The following is a 17011-nucleotide window of genomic DNA, read 5'->3' on the forward strand; positions in this document are numbered from 1 at the left end:
TCCATAGAAGCTGATTAAAAACTATAGATAAAATTTATGTGAAGACACCTTTTATTGTGTGAAAAGTATTGCATTGGGGTTGATAAATTTTGACACTACCAATCCTAAGACATACTTATTAATTTTTAATGGGATTGATGTGTTTTTCATTGGCATCTTCATTCTTCTTTTTTATGATAAAAAATAAATCAAAATTTATATATGTTATTTAGTTATAATAGTTTTTGTTTAGCTATGATAAGTGTATTTGTTTATAATTAACAAATGCCACCATTTTGGGATAAAAAAACTTAACTAGAATTTATTTTGGTAAAAAAAATAACAAGAAATTGATTCATTTTGTTTACTTAAGGGTGCATAAAGAAAATAAGTATTCATTTAGATATAAGAGGTGTGCTTGTTTAATTATAATATGTATTTTTTTTAAAAATGCAAATAGTTTCGTTTAGTTTATTTAGGCTATTTCTATTTTGATAAAATAGATAATTGAAGCATAAATATATATTTGTTTATATATATATATATATATATATAATTTTTACATTCTTAATAAATAATATTTTATAAATTATTTAAAATTATTCTGATGTAAAATAACGAAAATAATATGTTGATAATTTTTGAAAAATTTCGATAAATATTTATTAGCCGATAAAAGTACTCTGCCAAACGCAACTGCATCGCATCATTTATTTATTCAAGTTTGGTACACCAGCGATTTCAAATTCAAAATGGCAATTAGCCTGTTATATTAAGCCGAATCAGCTAACAGGTGGACGGTAAGATTGAGATCCGACGGTGGTTATAAGTTGTGATGCCCAGCGGGGCCCGCATCTCCTTGACTTTGCCGCCTACCGTTTCGAATTGCTTCAACGGCACGCTTTCAAGACTGAGCAGGCTCCGGCCTTCCGCTTCAAAGGGGAGCAGGCACTGCTTAAAGGCGACGTGCCCGGGAACAGCAGACCGCAACTATTTTTTTTATTTTATTCTTCCCGAGGGAGAGGGAGAGAGAGAAGGGCTTTAATTCGAATTCTCTTCCGGCGATATGTTGAGCGGTGAAGCCCCCCTTTGAGCCTCGCCCAAGGGAAATCTGACCTCCCTCTTGCTGCTGCTGTTGGTTTCTCCTTTTCCTCGTGAGGTATGGTCGCGAGTCGCTTCCGAGAGTTAGTTCGTTTTTTTTTCAGTTTTTTCTTGAATATCTTTTGCATCTTGTTCTTGATTCGCGGTCCGATTTTTCTCTCTGGAGTTGTAATTTGGAGGAGTTTGATCCGATCATTTGTGTCTAATGATCGTACTTTTGTTGGTCTTTTTGGAGGACACTAGATGCGGACGGAGCAAAATTTTATACCTATATGTTCGTCTCTTGCTTTATTTTCCATTTTTTTTCGATACGCTTGATTGGATCTATGGGAGTGTACTATGGACCTTCTGTGTGGTACTTTTGAGATTTTCGAGTCGATATGTGTAGCGCATAAAGAATTCAAGATTATGATCGGTATTAGTCTGTTTTTATTTTCAACAAAGAGGTTTTGCTCCTTTGTGATTTTTAGGGATTTGATGGATGGATTTATGCGAGAGACACCATGTAGTTAACAGTTAACATCTTCGGTACTTAATTTGCTTGCCAATCATTGTCTGGTTTCCCTGGAATTTTCTAAAAGTAGGAGTCTGGTTTGGTAGTCAGCTTGACTGTCTTAAAAACTCTCAGATATAGTCGCAAGGGTTAGGAAGGTTGTGAATAGGTAAGAAGGCAGTGTGGCGTGTTCACATTTTAAGATGATTGAAGTAGGCCGAACACCAACTCGTAACTTGTGTCGAACCTTTCCTTTTGAATGCCGCGTGACATGCTAAGCCGTGTTTACATTTTCAGTTGACAAGGAGGCAGCGTCACATGTTGAACTTTGCCCTCTCTTCTTACGGCCCTTTGTCTCCTCGTTAGGGCCATTAATTACTTCCATTTAATAGCGATCATATATCTTCCTGCTTGAACCACATAACTCCTGGGCCTGCTTTGCAAATTTTGTGATGAATGTATCAAGTGGTATTGATTGAAAATTTAGTTTCTGGATCTACTCGTACAACTTCCATTTGGTAGATCCTTGTCATGTATTTTTTTGAAGATTGTTTCACCACTGTTTTTCCCTGTACCAGACCTAAGACCATATACCAAACAGCTTATTGTTCTTCTACGCGTGATTTGATTTTGGGAAAATTAATTTGATTGACTTGGTTAACTTTGCATGTAGAACATAATAGTATCTCCTCATGGCACCTGATGCTACTTACTATGATGAGGTGAGAGACAATCCTGAGGTTATTGATCCTCCTAAAAATGAAGATATGGTGGAAGTAAGCGAGCAAATAAATGATCATACTCAGCTTTCTGCAAAGGCAAATCTTGCTGATGCAAGCAGCGTGCGTGAGCTTTTGGAATGTCCTGTGTGCCTAAATGCAATGTACCCTCCAATCCATCAGGTTTTACGAATACATTCTTTTTTTCTCTTGTTATTTACCTCTCTTATCTTTGACCTCACAGAAACCTTGTGTTAATCCATGTTTGCTGTTCTGTTGTATGGCCTACTGATTTTTGGTTTGTATTTGCCATTGATATTTTGCAGTATCTAGTTTTGTATTGTTTGTTCGTGTTAAATTATTTTCACTAACAAGAAAAAAATAAAGAGAACAAATAAGATGGATGAATATGAAATTCCTTCGATTAAAAATTTTAGGAGTCTTGTATCTAAAAATTATGGATGGAGCTATCATTAATAGAACAAATAGTGGCTGAATTAGTTGTAGTCCAATATATATGATGACAGTTGATGGATTGAGAAGATTATAGATGTTCAGAGGCGATTGATTAATTTTGCAGCTAGAGGAGTTGTATCTTTTTGATATGGAAGGCGGAAGGAGAAATGGAAGAAAAAGTAGAAATCTGGTTAATATAAGGAAAAATTCTTTAATCAACTAAATATTATAAGCTATTATGCAAGGGCATAATAGAAGAATATGATTCAAGTAGTCAACTCAAATAGTTATGATAAATATAAGGCATGGATTTGGTTAGTTGTAGATGATTAAGTTTGTTCGGCAGTAAATTACTCTTAGTTTAGGGATATTTCTTTCTCTTTGCACTTAGCTTGCACAAGTTGAATAGTAAAGTCTTCCACTTACCCTTTGAGTAGGTTTGCCTCAATTGATCTGCTTTGATTGGAGGATCATGTTCTTTGCCTTAAACTTGTTCACTTTGCTGAGGACCAGGTTGATGTGCACTTCAACATCTATTTCTAAAGTACAAGGATTTGGAAGAAGCAAATGTTGTGTTTGGTGATGTGGGATATAAGATCTAGGATGCTAAGGTTGTGCACCTTGATGGACATTCTTAAGAGAATGACACTGCACAAGTAGCTTATCCGAGTCACACAAGTCTTTTTAACTCTCAGTTAGCCTAGAGGGTTAAGATTGGTGAAGGGGCCTCACAAGTCTCCCACTACTAAGAGTGCAGCAAACAAAAGTCATGCTAGATCAACAAGCGTAGCTAATTTCACTTTGAACCGGCAAGAATGAGCTTGACATCTTTACTTCAAGATGGCAATAGCAAACTCGAGTGACCTTAAAGAATCTGGTGCAGTTCAATTGAAGTGAATGCAGTTCTGGTGAAGGGAGGAGGACATGACCAAGGCAACTAACTGATTAAGTGTGCGAGAATAGAAGAACTCAAGCTTCTGCTGGTGTGGTAAATTGAATCACTGGTAAAGTAGGTTAAATGCCAAGTTCTTATCAAAGTGGAGAAGAAGAATTTTAAAATTTTGGAAGATAATATTACTGTATGAAATTTCACTTTTTTGAAACCTAATACAAAGGTGAGTATCTTATAAGGGCTCAACTGTTGGCTAGAATACATGTGCTTAGATACATGTCTCTGTAATGCACTGATTACCAAGTAATGCCAGGCATAACAGTGAGAACTCTGCCTTATGCCTATCTTTTATTAGTCGTGCACTCACTCTAAGGTCTATAAAGGGAGAACATCTCTTTAACCTCATTTCCAACAACTATTGACAATAGTTAAAACTATATGAGCTTTGGACAAGCCATGACTTGATTGAGTTGAATACACATAACAAGCAACATGACCTCAAACTAGCTCATGTGAATCAAATCCAACTCTAATATTTGTCCTAACACGTCAGCACCTCTAGCGCATCACAAATGGAAGTTCAAGATAGGATTAAAATCCTAGCAGACTTCTCTATTTGCTGTGATCTGACCATAATAGGAGTAAACACCCAAAAAAAAAATGTACGAGTTGATATGATCAACTAATCCAAGTGTAAAATATTAATCAAGAGACTTTTTACATAGTATACAAATTTCATATATATCAATTTACTTCATGAATTAGTTTTCTGTCATAATAAAAAAAGTCCTTGGTGTCCATAATTAGTTTGATAATCATCCAAAACTTCGGTTGCCTTCTAATGACAAAAGAAGACAATTTACAACATATCATCATTTCTATTAATCAAATTGAGAAAATTGGATTGAATTAGAAAACTAGAATGAATAAAGGAAAATTGAAAGTAGAAAAAGCCTTAAGAAGAATTCTAAAGAAAGTAAAGTTTTAAAGGGCATGAGCTCATTTGTTCCATTCATCACTAATCTGTTGAGTGATCAAACCTCAATCAAGCTCGACTATAGATGTTAGGTGAATCTAAGGGAAACAATAAGGTCACAAGGAAAGGCTCATAACATTTGATTGACAGATAAAGCCTAAGTTATGAGTTTGACCTAATCAAATCCTAAGTTTCCTCCAACCCCAAGTTGGCTATTAGCCCAATTAAAATCAAACTTAACCTTGACTTTGCGAATGTGATCTTATCTTTTTAGGACGTGATGAAGACCTAATCTTGACTAAATAGGCATGATCAAGATCTTATTGTGACCCTAATTAATGTAGTGGATATAATTAAACCTAGAATTAAAATTGGTCACCATGACTAAATTGGTACACTCATTCCTGTATGAATTCTAAAGTAGATTTATGCATGAATTTAAAACACTATTGTTTTCTTCTAATATCATAGAACCTAAGATACACTTTGATAGTATCTATAATATTAATTTGGTAGCGAGCACCTACAATATAATTAGATAATCCTTATCTTAAATTTTTATAGGACCAATATATTAGTGCCTAGGATACAATTCAATAGATCCATAATACAAATTGATAGCACTTATGATGCAATTTTGCAACAACTATAATACAATTTGGTGGCATCTACAGCATAACTTTGTAGCATATGTGACACAATTTTAGTTACATCTATGATATAATTTGGAAGCACCTAAAATACAATTTATAGTGCTTTGTGCAGCCCAATGAGCCATCTATCTAATTGTTGCAATTTATAGGGATAAACTCTTTTCTATTTTGTTAATATTCTAGCTTTGGGATTTATCAATTAATATGTGATGAGATTTTCTCTTGTGAGGATATCCTGGTAGGAAGTACATTAGAGGGGTAAAATTCAAATAGCTGAGACAAATATATTTGATGATGACTTTATGTTGTGAGGACATGTTTTTTTCATTTGATCAGAGAATGAGATTGAAATTCGTATAGAAAGAAAAGGTGAGAGAAAAATTACATGGGGTTTACTTCCAACAACAACTGAACAGAGGAGCAGAGGAGGAAGAAGAAGCACAAAACTGAGGAAGAACAGAGAAGAGATAGAAGAGTGTTGAAGCAGACTTTGATAAGAAATTTAACAACTTTTGACAAACAATGTTAACAGGATGTCTCAGTAGGCTTTCCCTAGCCTCAATATAATGTGATGAGTGTTAAAAAATAAGCTGATATGTGATTATAAAAGAGTTAATGAAATTACAATATAAGGCATGAATAAAAAATTTATTTATGCAATTACAGTCTTGGGCATAGTCAAATGTATTATGTATCATTCAAAGTTTTTGTCCTAAAAAATATGCGGAATATGTTATTTTTTAATCTTTTCTTTTCTTTTGTATGCAGTGCTCAAATGGCCATACGCTATGTTCTGGATGCAAACCCAGAGTTCATAATCGATGCCCCACTTGCAGGCATGAGCTAGGCAACATAAGATGCCTTGCATTAGAGAAGGTTGCAGCTTCTCTTGAATTACCCTGCAAATATCAAAGCTTTGGTTGTTTGGGTATATATCCATACTACTGTAAGCTGAAACATGAATCACAATGCATGTTTAGACCCTACAATTGTCCTTATGCTGGATCTGAGTGCACAGTTGTTGGTGACATTTCTTATTTGGTATCTCACTTGAAGGATGATCACAAGGTTGACATGCACAGTGGAAGCTCCTTCAACCATAGATATGTAAAGTCAAATCCACATGAGGTAGAGAATGCTACATGGATGTTGACGGTAATATCTCTATCTGTTATTTTGGTCTGATACTTTTGCTTCTAAAACTTCTTTGATTTGCTAACTATGTAATCTAGTTAATCATGTGGGTTCCCTCCTAAAACTCGTGGGAACATAGATTTACTTCACTCCAATTTCTTAGGTTAATCTATGTCTCTTCAGCTGAGCATGATATTTGTGTAGACTGATAGCATTTTCTCGTCTCTTCTCAGATAGGCATAGGATGACTGCTATTTGTTTTTTTTTTCAGATTGAATAGTCTTTACCCAGATCAATACTTTGCAAACTGGATTTCTGCAATTAACTGTCCATCATAGCAAGGGGGTCGTTGCTACCTCAAACTTCTTAGCTTAATTTTTTCCCCCTTGTTAACTAGTACCTTTTGCGCAAGCAAACCATTGTCACGAACTTCAGCTCTTTTCTAATTATCTAAAGCTCTCAGATGATATTATTAAATATGATCATTATGTTGCTCAGTATCTGAGAAATATGGTTCGTATCTTGTTCATCTTCTATGTGGACTCAAACAAATGATGCTGTGCTTTATTTAGGTTTTCAGTTGCTTTGGACAGTACTTCTGCCTGCACTTTGAGGCATTTCAGCTGGGCACATCACCTGTATACATTGCATTCCTGAGATTTATGGGCGATGACAGTGAAGCCAAAAGCTACAGCTATAGCCTTGAGGTTGGAGGCTACGGGAGGAAGATAACCTGGCAAGGGGTTCCTCGAAGCATTCGCGATAGCCATCGAAAGGTGAGAGACAGTTACGATGGGCTAATCATCCAGCGTAACATGGCCCTGTTCTTCTCAGGAGGGGATCGGAAGGAGCTGAAACTGAGGGTAACCGGAAGAATTTGGAAGGAACAGTGATGCTCTTGTTCTATGTCCAAACTTCTCGTGTTGTTGTGAGCTACCAGAGGCTTGTTTTAGTTAACATAAAATTTTCGGATCAGTAATGTAGTAGCTGAAGCAAAACTCTCTTTGCTTAAGTGACCGTTCTACTCGCTTAAATAGCATGAGAATTAGTTGGGAAAGCAAATACTGTGCTGTAAATAGAACTTGTATCCTGCTAAGTCAGTCACTTCATTTTCTTCTTTCTTTTGTTGAATTGCTATGAAGTTTCAAATTTAACCAATTCCTGATCTATTTCTTCTGTATCACGTCATTCACTTTTATTAAATTTAGATGTATAAAAAAGTCTTCAAAATTATTACATACAAAGTTAAAAGCGGTCTGATGGAATTTTAACGTATAGACAAATCTGCAAAGTTCCAATCCAAATCGTAACGCATGGGCTCTACAGAATCCATCGTTTAGGTGCGTCCCCTACCAATTCCATAACCCTTTCTTTCTACATGGGCATTGAGCAGAGACCGGAATGGCATTTGGAATTGGTCTGAGGGGCCAGGTAAAGGCACGCCATGGCCATGCCCCCCTTTAAAGCAGGATGTGAAATGAGTTGACCTCCTTGAATTGGATTCTGGTGGTGGGTGGAGAATTGAATTGAATGCGAACGGTCGCTGTTCTTGTCAAGATGCCTCATAATCTCCGAATCAAATGAAGGCAGGTAAGAAATCCCAAAAGGAGGGATCTCCATATCCTTTACAGAGATCACTCACGTACCCCACTACAGTTTGTCTTGCTAATTGACTCTAGTGATCAAATACGAATAAGTTCACTCTTTTTTGGGTGCAAAAAGGAACAAATTAATCATAAGTTTCTTTCCTAAGGACGAGCTTAATCTGGCATATATTCCAGTTAATCAAGCCTATGAAATTAGAAGAATAATGTGCACCTTCTGCTCGCCAGTCGATCAAACATATGATTTCCACTAGTGAAATGACGGAGGTTATAGCTTTTTTGGTAATCATGTTGGAGTTGTTATGGGAAGAAAAAAAAACATAACTGGATTCTAGAATTAAGCCTAGCTAGTTCCTAATGAATTGATCTGCCAATCAAAGATATGATAGTACACAATTGATCCAAAATGGTTAGATCCAAACTAATCATGTACTTAAAAGCGCAATTAGAAAGGTTTTGCTTTTATTTGTTTATAGACATCCTTTCAAGAAAGTGATGATTATAGGGCACCAAGAGCCTTGGTTGAGCTTTACAAGAGTCTTAGTAAGTTACTTTTAGAGGTTGTCGGTTAGTTCCCTTTGTTCTTAGTTTTATGAATGAACTTTTGTTTGTTGCAGATAACAACTTAAGTTTGGTTTGATTTCAATTGTGTGTTTTATTATACGCGTGTTGCATGGTGGAAGGGTTATTAGCACCATTAGTATTCTTTCCATTATCCTAATTATAGTAATGTGTTTAATTACTATGGATTTTTAGGAAAAATACTCTTAAATATTTGTTTTTAGTAGACATTAATTATGATTATCTTCATTCACACTTTTAGATATAATTAGAAGAATATCCTTCATTTTATATATGTTGTTTTCAAAACTCATACTTGTCCTAAAACTCGTGAGGAGTTAAAATAGAGTATATGAGATTAAGGCTTGTCTTCTAATTTTAAATCAAAATCACTTCTCCCCCTATTAGAATATAATCATGACCTTATAATTCCTATATAAGTAAAAACAATATATATGAGCTTAGAATGATGCACTGCATTGCTAAAATCTTCATTGTTGGGTTGCAATGAATTTTGAGTTACTCTTAACTACTCATTTTTATTTTAAAACCCTTTTGATTCTTTATACTATTTCCATTGTTTATTTGAACTAAACATGAATGACTTATTTTAGACTTATTTTCTATTTAAGTTACAAGGTATTTGCTCATATTTTTCATGTTTAGTTAATTTAAGCATTACGTGCTTAGATTGTTTAGTAGTATCATCATACTTGTTTAGTGTTAGGAATTTTACTACTCTCATTACCTCATCTCACATGCCAAATAGAATTAATTTTGTTTCAGCCTTATTCAATCAATATCAACCTCTAGCATGCTTAACTGTATTTATAAAACCTAAAATTACTTAATTATGCATATATTATTAGGCTGAAACATTGTACCTTCTTGCCTAATTTGCTACCTATGCTAAAAAAATATATTATTTTGTATTTTTATCGTATTACTTATCATACACATTTATATCAACTATTTTATTAACTAACAATAGTTATTGTATATCTTTTCTAAGCAAGTTTTGAAGGTGTCAAATCTATGAGACATCTTCTATATATGTTGTACCTTTTGGACATTTATCCATTGCACTTTGAGGATTTTTATTTTAATTACTTAACTATTTCAAGCATTAGTTAATTGCATGTTTTATTTTAGGGTTAAATTTCTCAATATGTACCTAAAGACCTTAAAATAAAAGCTATTTAAGTCTTTTATTGCATCCTATAATATTTACTACATAGACATTCATTGGTTTAAAGAGCCTTGGTTCAATTCTTTTTCTAATTTTCCCTTAATGCTTTAGAGGAAAATTCATGAGTTTTAGAGAAAATGAGGATATATGTTCGAAAACCTAACATTGTAGTGATATTGCTTTCATTTCATAGTTTATGAATAACACTTCAAATTTTAATCCACAAGTATATGTATCTTTAGAAAGAACAATTAAATACCTTTATATGGATATTATATGAGAAGAAGGGTTTCCAAAAGAATAACAAACAAAAATATGTCTAAATGCAACACACTCTATGGTGATTCATGATGCTCAATCCCATCAAGAACTCCATCACAGTGCCCAAGAATTTGACAAACAACTGCGAGTCACAATCTACATGCATGGATACATGAACATGAAAGTACTGTGTGACTCAGACTAACATGAAATGAAAAAAAAATAATATATAGAGCTCAAAGGCTATTAATAATGAAGTGCAATGCACTATGATCATAATCCTTCAAAATTACAGTTAAACAAAACAAGTTAATTAAGTTGTTTTGATGCAGTAACAGTACTTTTCAGTTACACTCTATACATGCTACACTCATGCAAAGCCATGGCCTTGTTTGTCAACAGCTGAAATAATATCTCTGAAAATCATGCATAGATATAGATAGATATATATTTACATGCAAAAAAAGAAAAAGGAAAGAAAAGGGAAAATGTTCAACCACTGTAACAACTATTGTGTGCCTTTAAGCCTCAGCAGGAAGGTAGAGCACATCACTTAAGGAGAAGGTATAATATCCATATATGTATGTATTAATTGCATTCCTTATTTATATATACATATATATATTTTTTTTAAAAATATGAGTAAAAATCAAAACACAAGCTTGAATTCTAGTAAAATTAAAGTTGGGAAATGAAGCAATTTAATTACCTAGAGAAAGAAAAGAAAAGTAGGAAAATGGTAGGAGTTGTTGGCTGATCATGATCCTCCTAGCTAGACAAAGCTAAAGATAAGAGTTTCGAGTAGTTGCTCTGTAATATATAAATACAACAGATGTAACAAGTCTAGATATAGAAGTATATATAAAAATAATATCATGCATGAGAGGCCAAAGGAGAAAAGAGAAGAAAAGATTGACCTGAATATATATTATATTTCTCCTCCACCATGCACAGCTTCCTTAGATTCTTGTTGTCTCCCCCTTGAAATCTCTCACATGCTGGTGCATCCCCAACACCCAATAAACACCAAAAGGAGTGTAACATCAATCCAGACAAATTAATTTAAACTCAAATGATATTAAAATTTTCATCTCTAGCTAGCTCTCACAGCTCTCTTGACTTCATACACAGCTCCACATGCCCTAGTTTTTCAGTTTCTTGCTTTGCTAGCTTCCCCAATTCTTCCAAAAAGTAACAATGCTACTATCCTTAGCTTGCTAAAAGGTATCATCGATCACCCCTGACCATGCATTGGGCATTATAGAATGATGTGACTAATTAATATGTCACACAAGCTCAGACTGAGTTAGGGGAAGCCGTGGGAATGATACAAGGATGAAGGACCCATGCCTTGTGATCGACTGCTGCTGCTCTGATCGCCTCCACCGCCGCCGCCATCGTTCATCTTGCACCCAAATTGCTCTGCCATCCCCAGATTCAGATACACCATCCTTGAATCGAGGCTGAGGTTGACCATGCTCGGGCTGGAGCAGCTCGCGTTGCACGGGCCGGTTTCCTGTTGGTTCAGCCGGGGGAACACCTGGTTGTTCCCGGCGGCCGCGCAATTGTTAGCGTCCTCGCGCGACATCACCATGGCAGCTGATTGGACGAGCTCGAGGCAGAGCCGGAGCTTGTTGGGCTCGATGTGCGTCAGACCCGGCACGGCGCCTTTGAAGAGGAAGTCGGAGGTGAGGGTGCGGAGGATGTCGAGCGGAGTGACGCCGTCTACGGTGCGCACGTTGGGGTCGGCGTGGTGGTCGAGGAGCACGGCCACCATGTCGGGGCACACCATCTCGGCCGCGATGTGGAGGGGCGTCTTGCCGGCGGGGCCGGCGGGGCAGTTGACGTCGGCCGCGCCGAGCTCGAGGAGCGCCTTGACGACCTCGCGGCTGCAGTTCTCGACGGCGTAGTGGAGCGCGAGCGCCTCGTCGAGGTTGAGCCCCTCGCCCATGACCATCAGCTTGACGAGCTCAACGTCGGAAGAATCGAGCGCGCGGCGCATGCGGCGGATCTTGTGGTGGTGGTCCTCGACGTCGACGGAGGGTCCGCCGAGGTCGAGCTGGTGGTGCGGGATGAAGGAAGGGCGGCGGCCGATGGAGGACTTGAGGCGGAGCTGCTCAATCTGGGCCACCACGTCGATGGGGAGGTGCTTGGCGAGGACCTCCGCCGGGAGGCCGGACTTGGCGACGAGGTGGGAGCAGGTCGTCCACAGTTGCTGCGTCTCCTGCTGCCGCGACGCCAGCAACACCTTCATCACGTCCTCGATCGACGCCTTCTCCACCATGCTCGCCAATTGCTTCTGCAACAAAACTAACGACGTACGTAAAGAATTGTTGCTTGATTTCATTTCTTCCATAAAATATAACCAAGGCTGTGAGTTATTGCGAGAGAGCAATAGCTTCTCCCAATTCAAGAAAATTGTGACAGGAAATTAAGGGAATGCAAGATTTAATTAATTAATTAATTAAGAGAGGGAGCTGATTAATTAGAAGAAATGCAAGTCCATATATAATGGGTGGTGAAAGATGATCGACATCTGCTCATCGATTTGCTGTGGGAATAGGGTATTATTATGATGTGTTTAGCAGAAACAAAAGAGGTTGAAGAAGAAGAAGAAGAAGAAGAAGAAGCAGAAGAGGAGGAACAGTAGATGAACATATCCAAAAAAGAGGAAACACATTATTGGAATTCAATGTTCCCAAAAAAGGGTGGAGGAAAAAAAAAGAAAAAGAAAAGGGAAGCCAGCCACTTCATTGAGAAGGACAAATGAACTGTAACCAAGGCAATAGAACTGTTTCAGCCCCAAGGAATTGGGAAAGGGGAGATGGATCGATTTATATATACATAAATCAATAGATGAGATAGATAGATAGATAAATGGTTTGCGGAAGGAAGCAAGCGCAAGCGTGAGGTTAATTGAGAGAATTAATTAGACCTCTGTGATCTGCTCGAGTTGCTTGACGCCGAAGGAGCGGGCGGCGGCGAGGGTGTCGAGGGCGAGATCGACCGCGGCGGTGCAGTGGGTGTGCCAGCAACCGCGCTCGCCGCAGCTGGAGCGGGGTTCGTGCTTCTGCGGCACCACCGAGGCCTGGCCGCTGTAGAGAAACTGGAGGACGAGGAGAAAGACCTCATAGCTGACGGAGTTGACCGGGATGACGGCGGTGGGCACGGCGCTGGAGCGGCGCGGCGACGAGAGCAGGCCCGGGGAGGGGGGGTCGGTGCCGCAGAAGAACCGGCGGAAGAAGAGGCTACGGGCGGCGAGGATGCAGCGGTGCGCGTGGACGAGGCGGCCCTCGACGCTGAAGGTGACGTCGCTGAAGGCCTGCCCGTTGATGAGCAAGTTGAGGTAGTCCAACGAGAGGGACTTGAGGGTCTCCTCCATCAACTCTACCTTCTTTAATTAATTCTCCCCCTTCTGCTCTCCTACTGTTCCTCCTCCTGATCTCTCTCCCTTCCACTAGCTTAAGGTTCAGAGGCGACTGGGGGGAAATTTTTGTCAGGCAGAGAGGAAGACCTCAGCTAGCTTCTGGCGATCATCAGAAGAAATTAAGAGACAAGGGATATATGAGACCACAGGCGTAGTGCACGCTCCTCCTCCTCCCTCCTACTTCATGCTCTTCGTTCCCATCTGCATATCTGCCAAGCTTACGATTTCCTTTCCTCTCTCTCCTTCTTTTCCTGATCTCTTTTCCCCGGAGAGGGAGAGGGAGACAGAGAGAAGAAGTAGAAGAAGAAGAAATTATCTTTGGTGTGAGTCTGTTGGCAACGCCAACTTGCAAGAAAGGGAGAGCAATTTGGATGGATGTGCTCGGCGGCTGAGGTATATAAAATAATTGAGGTGGTAAAATGAGGAAATTGGATGCAGATGTTTGCTCTCAGAAGGGAAAAACAAACGCAATAACTTGGGATGGTGTACATTTAAAAAATGCACCAACTTTCTGTGACAGCTCCTTCTGCTAAAGTAATTGCACCCCTTTTTTTTTACTAATCTACTACTCTACTCCTGCCGTCTTTTTCCTTTAACATTTTTCACGTACGTACGTACGTACATACGTACGTATCAGAATTCAGAACGAGCTCAGCTCAGCTTCTTCTTAATTTCCTTGTAAGTATTTGAGCGGCGAGCTGATCAGTAATTAAACCTTTTCCATAACTTTACTCGGAAGCTAGAAAACAACAAAAGAGGAGCTGATAAAAAATAAAAATTAAAAACAAAAAAAAAAAAATAATCCCTCGAAACTGGATCGATATCCCTGGTCGGACGTTGATTGGGGAACCAGTCCATTGAGAGGTCCACATCATGGGTGCCCCACGACTCTAACAGTTCTTAGATATTCTCAGCTGATGATGGATGCCCCACTCCACTCTGTGATGGATCCATTCATCCCCTACTCGCGCCGGCCCCCATCGCCACTGATTGCAATACATATCTAATGGACCATGTCCGACTCGATTTAACTTTCATTAAAAAATCACAGTCAGTACGTGCGTACGTATAAAAGCAATAAATTAAAATTAATAGTGTGATTAAACAACTCCAGTCCTCTCTCCGCTCTGCCTGCCTTCCTTCACCTCACCTTACCTTACCTATGAGTTCACTGTGCGAGTGAGTTATAGGGTAAAAAAGCGACTGGGTGGGAGCCGGTCTCGTGCTTTGCGTCAGGGGCAAGAGTTTTAATTGGGACTGCAGTTATGGGGACTGGTGCCACGGCAGTGGCAGCATTAGCAGGGAGGAGCCATGCACGCTGCCTTGACCACCGTGGCTCGTGTTGCGCAGAGCAGCAGAGGGCAGCGCAGGAGAGGAGAGGTGAGGAGGAAGAGCGGAGGAGGAGGAGGGAAGTGATTGACGCATCGCTGACAGTCTTATGATTTGAGTTGTGGAGAAGTGACATTTGACAAGTCAGTGTGGATTTTCTGTAACAGTGGCAATCTTGCGTGCGGTGCCGTGTCGCCATGCCATGTGCCATGCTCTCCTTTGCTTCGCCTGGCTTGACTGGTTTGAGTTTGGGCTGCTCTGCTGGGGCGACGAGGCCGGCCGTATCTTCTCTTTCTTTTCACGGTGTCCCAACCGCGTACGTTGGGAGCCGAGAGACGGGTTCCGTATCTCTCATTGAGAGTGTGAGCGTGCTGTGGCATGGTGGTGTTGGTAAGGGGAGGGTTATCTTTTCCATACCGTACGTACACCAGATACACGTGTCCTTACCTTTTTGCTCTTTTGCATGTGACTTCTGTAATCTATCTCACACCTGTTCCTCCCTCTCCCTTCGCGATTCAAAAATCTATCATTGGCCTGGTTGATGAGGCTCGACGGATCGACTGGTTGGACAAAGCATGTAACATATAGCTAGTACTACTCTGTGAGAACGGCATCAAGGTTAACAAACATAAGTTAACTTTCTAGCATGCAGTTCCATGCTGTTGAATGGAATAAGTCCCTTCACGTGCATTGATTCATTACCACTGTATCTTTTCTTTATAAGAAAAACGATTGCACGTAAGAAAATGGAAAAAATTTACAATCGATTGGCCGATCACGACATCGAGAATGATAAAGGATGCACACACTGCAAGAAATGAGAGTTTCTACCGACAACCTCCATCACCGACCGGAAACCGAGCTTAACTGCATAAGATTGTATATGTTATGGCCCGGCAAAAAACATGAATAGTGATGTATCTCTGCTTATCATATATCAAGAATACATTTTTAACAGGTAACAATATTTATTATTATAATGTTCAAATATGAAATAATAATAAATGTTAAAATATCTAAATTAAAGAAAGCTATTTTTAAAATAGTTACAGAATAATGTTCAAAGGAAGTATAGGGCGTGAATACAAAAAAAAAATGTTTATGATATACTATCTCATACATGAAAAGAAAATGTTCAACATAAACGAATTTTCTAACTTCTTTGAATCAAATTATATCTACTCATTATTTTTTTTAGCTAGTGAGCTAGATAGGCTTATATTTGTCTAAGGGTTTATCTTTTATGATTATTCCTTTTATTTTATTTGAAAATAAAAATGCACAATACACAACCTTAACAAATAATAATAATACCAAGGGTACTATAGCTCTATGGGTATGAAGCGGTGATAAAATATTTTAATAACTAAATAAATAAATCATAATTCAAATTTCAGTAAGGACCAATATTCAAAACACCAACCTCTAAATGTACATAAAATTGTATTCCATATTTATTCAGTAGACAAATTAAGAGAAAGACCGTCTATTTTTTGGACTAATAGGACGATGCCTGAACATTAAAATTATCAAAATAATAATAATAATAATAATAATAATAATAATAATAATAATAATAATAATAATAATAATAATAATAATAATAAGCAAAGAAGTCAATCATTTACCTTGTAGGTCTTTCTAATCTATTTTGCAAAAGTCCATGAATAGCCGAAAGAGATTGAGAACATCTATCTACCAAGGATGTAAATATTTTACCTGGGAAGTCTCTTGAATTTATATTGCATTAGTCCATGAATAGTCAAATACTCAAGAGAGATTGAAGGCATGTGCTACTAGATCAAATAACATGGCCACTATTGTGAATTTATAATTCAAACAAGGTATATGTATTGGTAGGTATGAAGTATATAAGATTTTCATCATATTTTCATATTATATTCGAGTCACTTTTTCATGCATAATTCGAGGTAAATGTTGGTGTATATTGCACTAATAATCAGATTTTGACGTATGATAAATAGGTTAAAATTAGATGTATTATTTGTCTAATTAAATGTGCGGGACTTGATGGGTCTAGAAGACCGCAATACCAGACTGAAGTCCAGCTAAGTTGACAACTAACACGAAGTCTAGATTGATTAAAATCTAGTAGAAGAAAGTCCAGTTAGGTTGATGATTGTCTGAAGTCCAGATTGGTTGAGATCTGCCAGAAGGAAGTCTAGTTGGGTTGATAACTAGCTGAAGTTCGGATTGGTTTAGACCTGGCAGGAAGT

At 38.1% G+C, this 17011-nt stretch overlaps 2 protein-coding genes across 3 annotated transcripts; one reads left to right on the forward strand and one right to left on the reverse strand.

The window, feature by feature from the left end:
• The first annotated feature begins 915 nt into the window (after positions 1-915).
• On the forward strand, positions 916-7561 carry LOC122051828 (E3 ubiquitin-protein ligase DIS1-like). Of its 2 annotated transcripts, XM_042613126.1 has the most exons (5): positions 916-1138; positions 2247-2475; positions 6038-6145; positions 6326-6424; positions 6976-7561. In XM_042613126.1, the coding sequence occupies exons 2-5, from the start codon at positions 2266-2268 to the stop codon at positions 7294-7296; spliced, it is 738 nt and encodes a 245-aa protein (XP_042469060.1). In that variant the 5' UTR covers positions 916-1138; positions 2247-2265; the 3' UTR covers positions 7297-7561. The 2 variants fall into 2 exon arrangements, with proteins under 2 accessions (XP_042469060.1, XP_042469059.1); XM_042613125.1 differs by having other exon boundaries at positions 917-1138; positions 6038-6424.
• Positions 7562-10918: 3357 nt separating this feature from the next.
• Positions 10919-14001, reverse strand: LOC122051827 (BTB/POZ domain and ankyrin repeat-containing protein NPR5-like). Its single transcript, XM_042613124.1, has 2 exons — positions 12954-14001; positions 10919-12317 (listed from the first exon to the last, which is right to left on the reverse strand). The coding sequence occupies exons 1-2, from the start codon at positions 13398-13400 to the stop codon at positions 11325-11327; spliced, it is 1440 nt and encodes a 479-aa protein (XP_042469058.1). The 5' UTR covers positions 13401-14001; the 3' UTR covers positions 10919-11324.
• Between the last annotated feature and the right edge of the window lie 3010 nt (positions 14002-17011).

The sequence above is a fragment of the Zingiber officinale genome, chromosome 3A (assembly GCF_018446385.1).
Source record: "Zingiber officinale cultivar Zhangliang chromosome 3A, Zo_v1.1, whole genome shotgun sequence".
In the NCBI taxonomy this organism is placed as follows: Eukaryota; Viridiplantae; Streptophyta; class Magnoliopsida; order Zingiberales; family Zingiberaceae; genus Zingiber; species Zingiber officinale.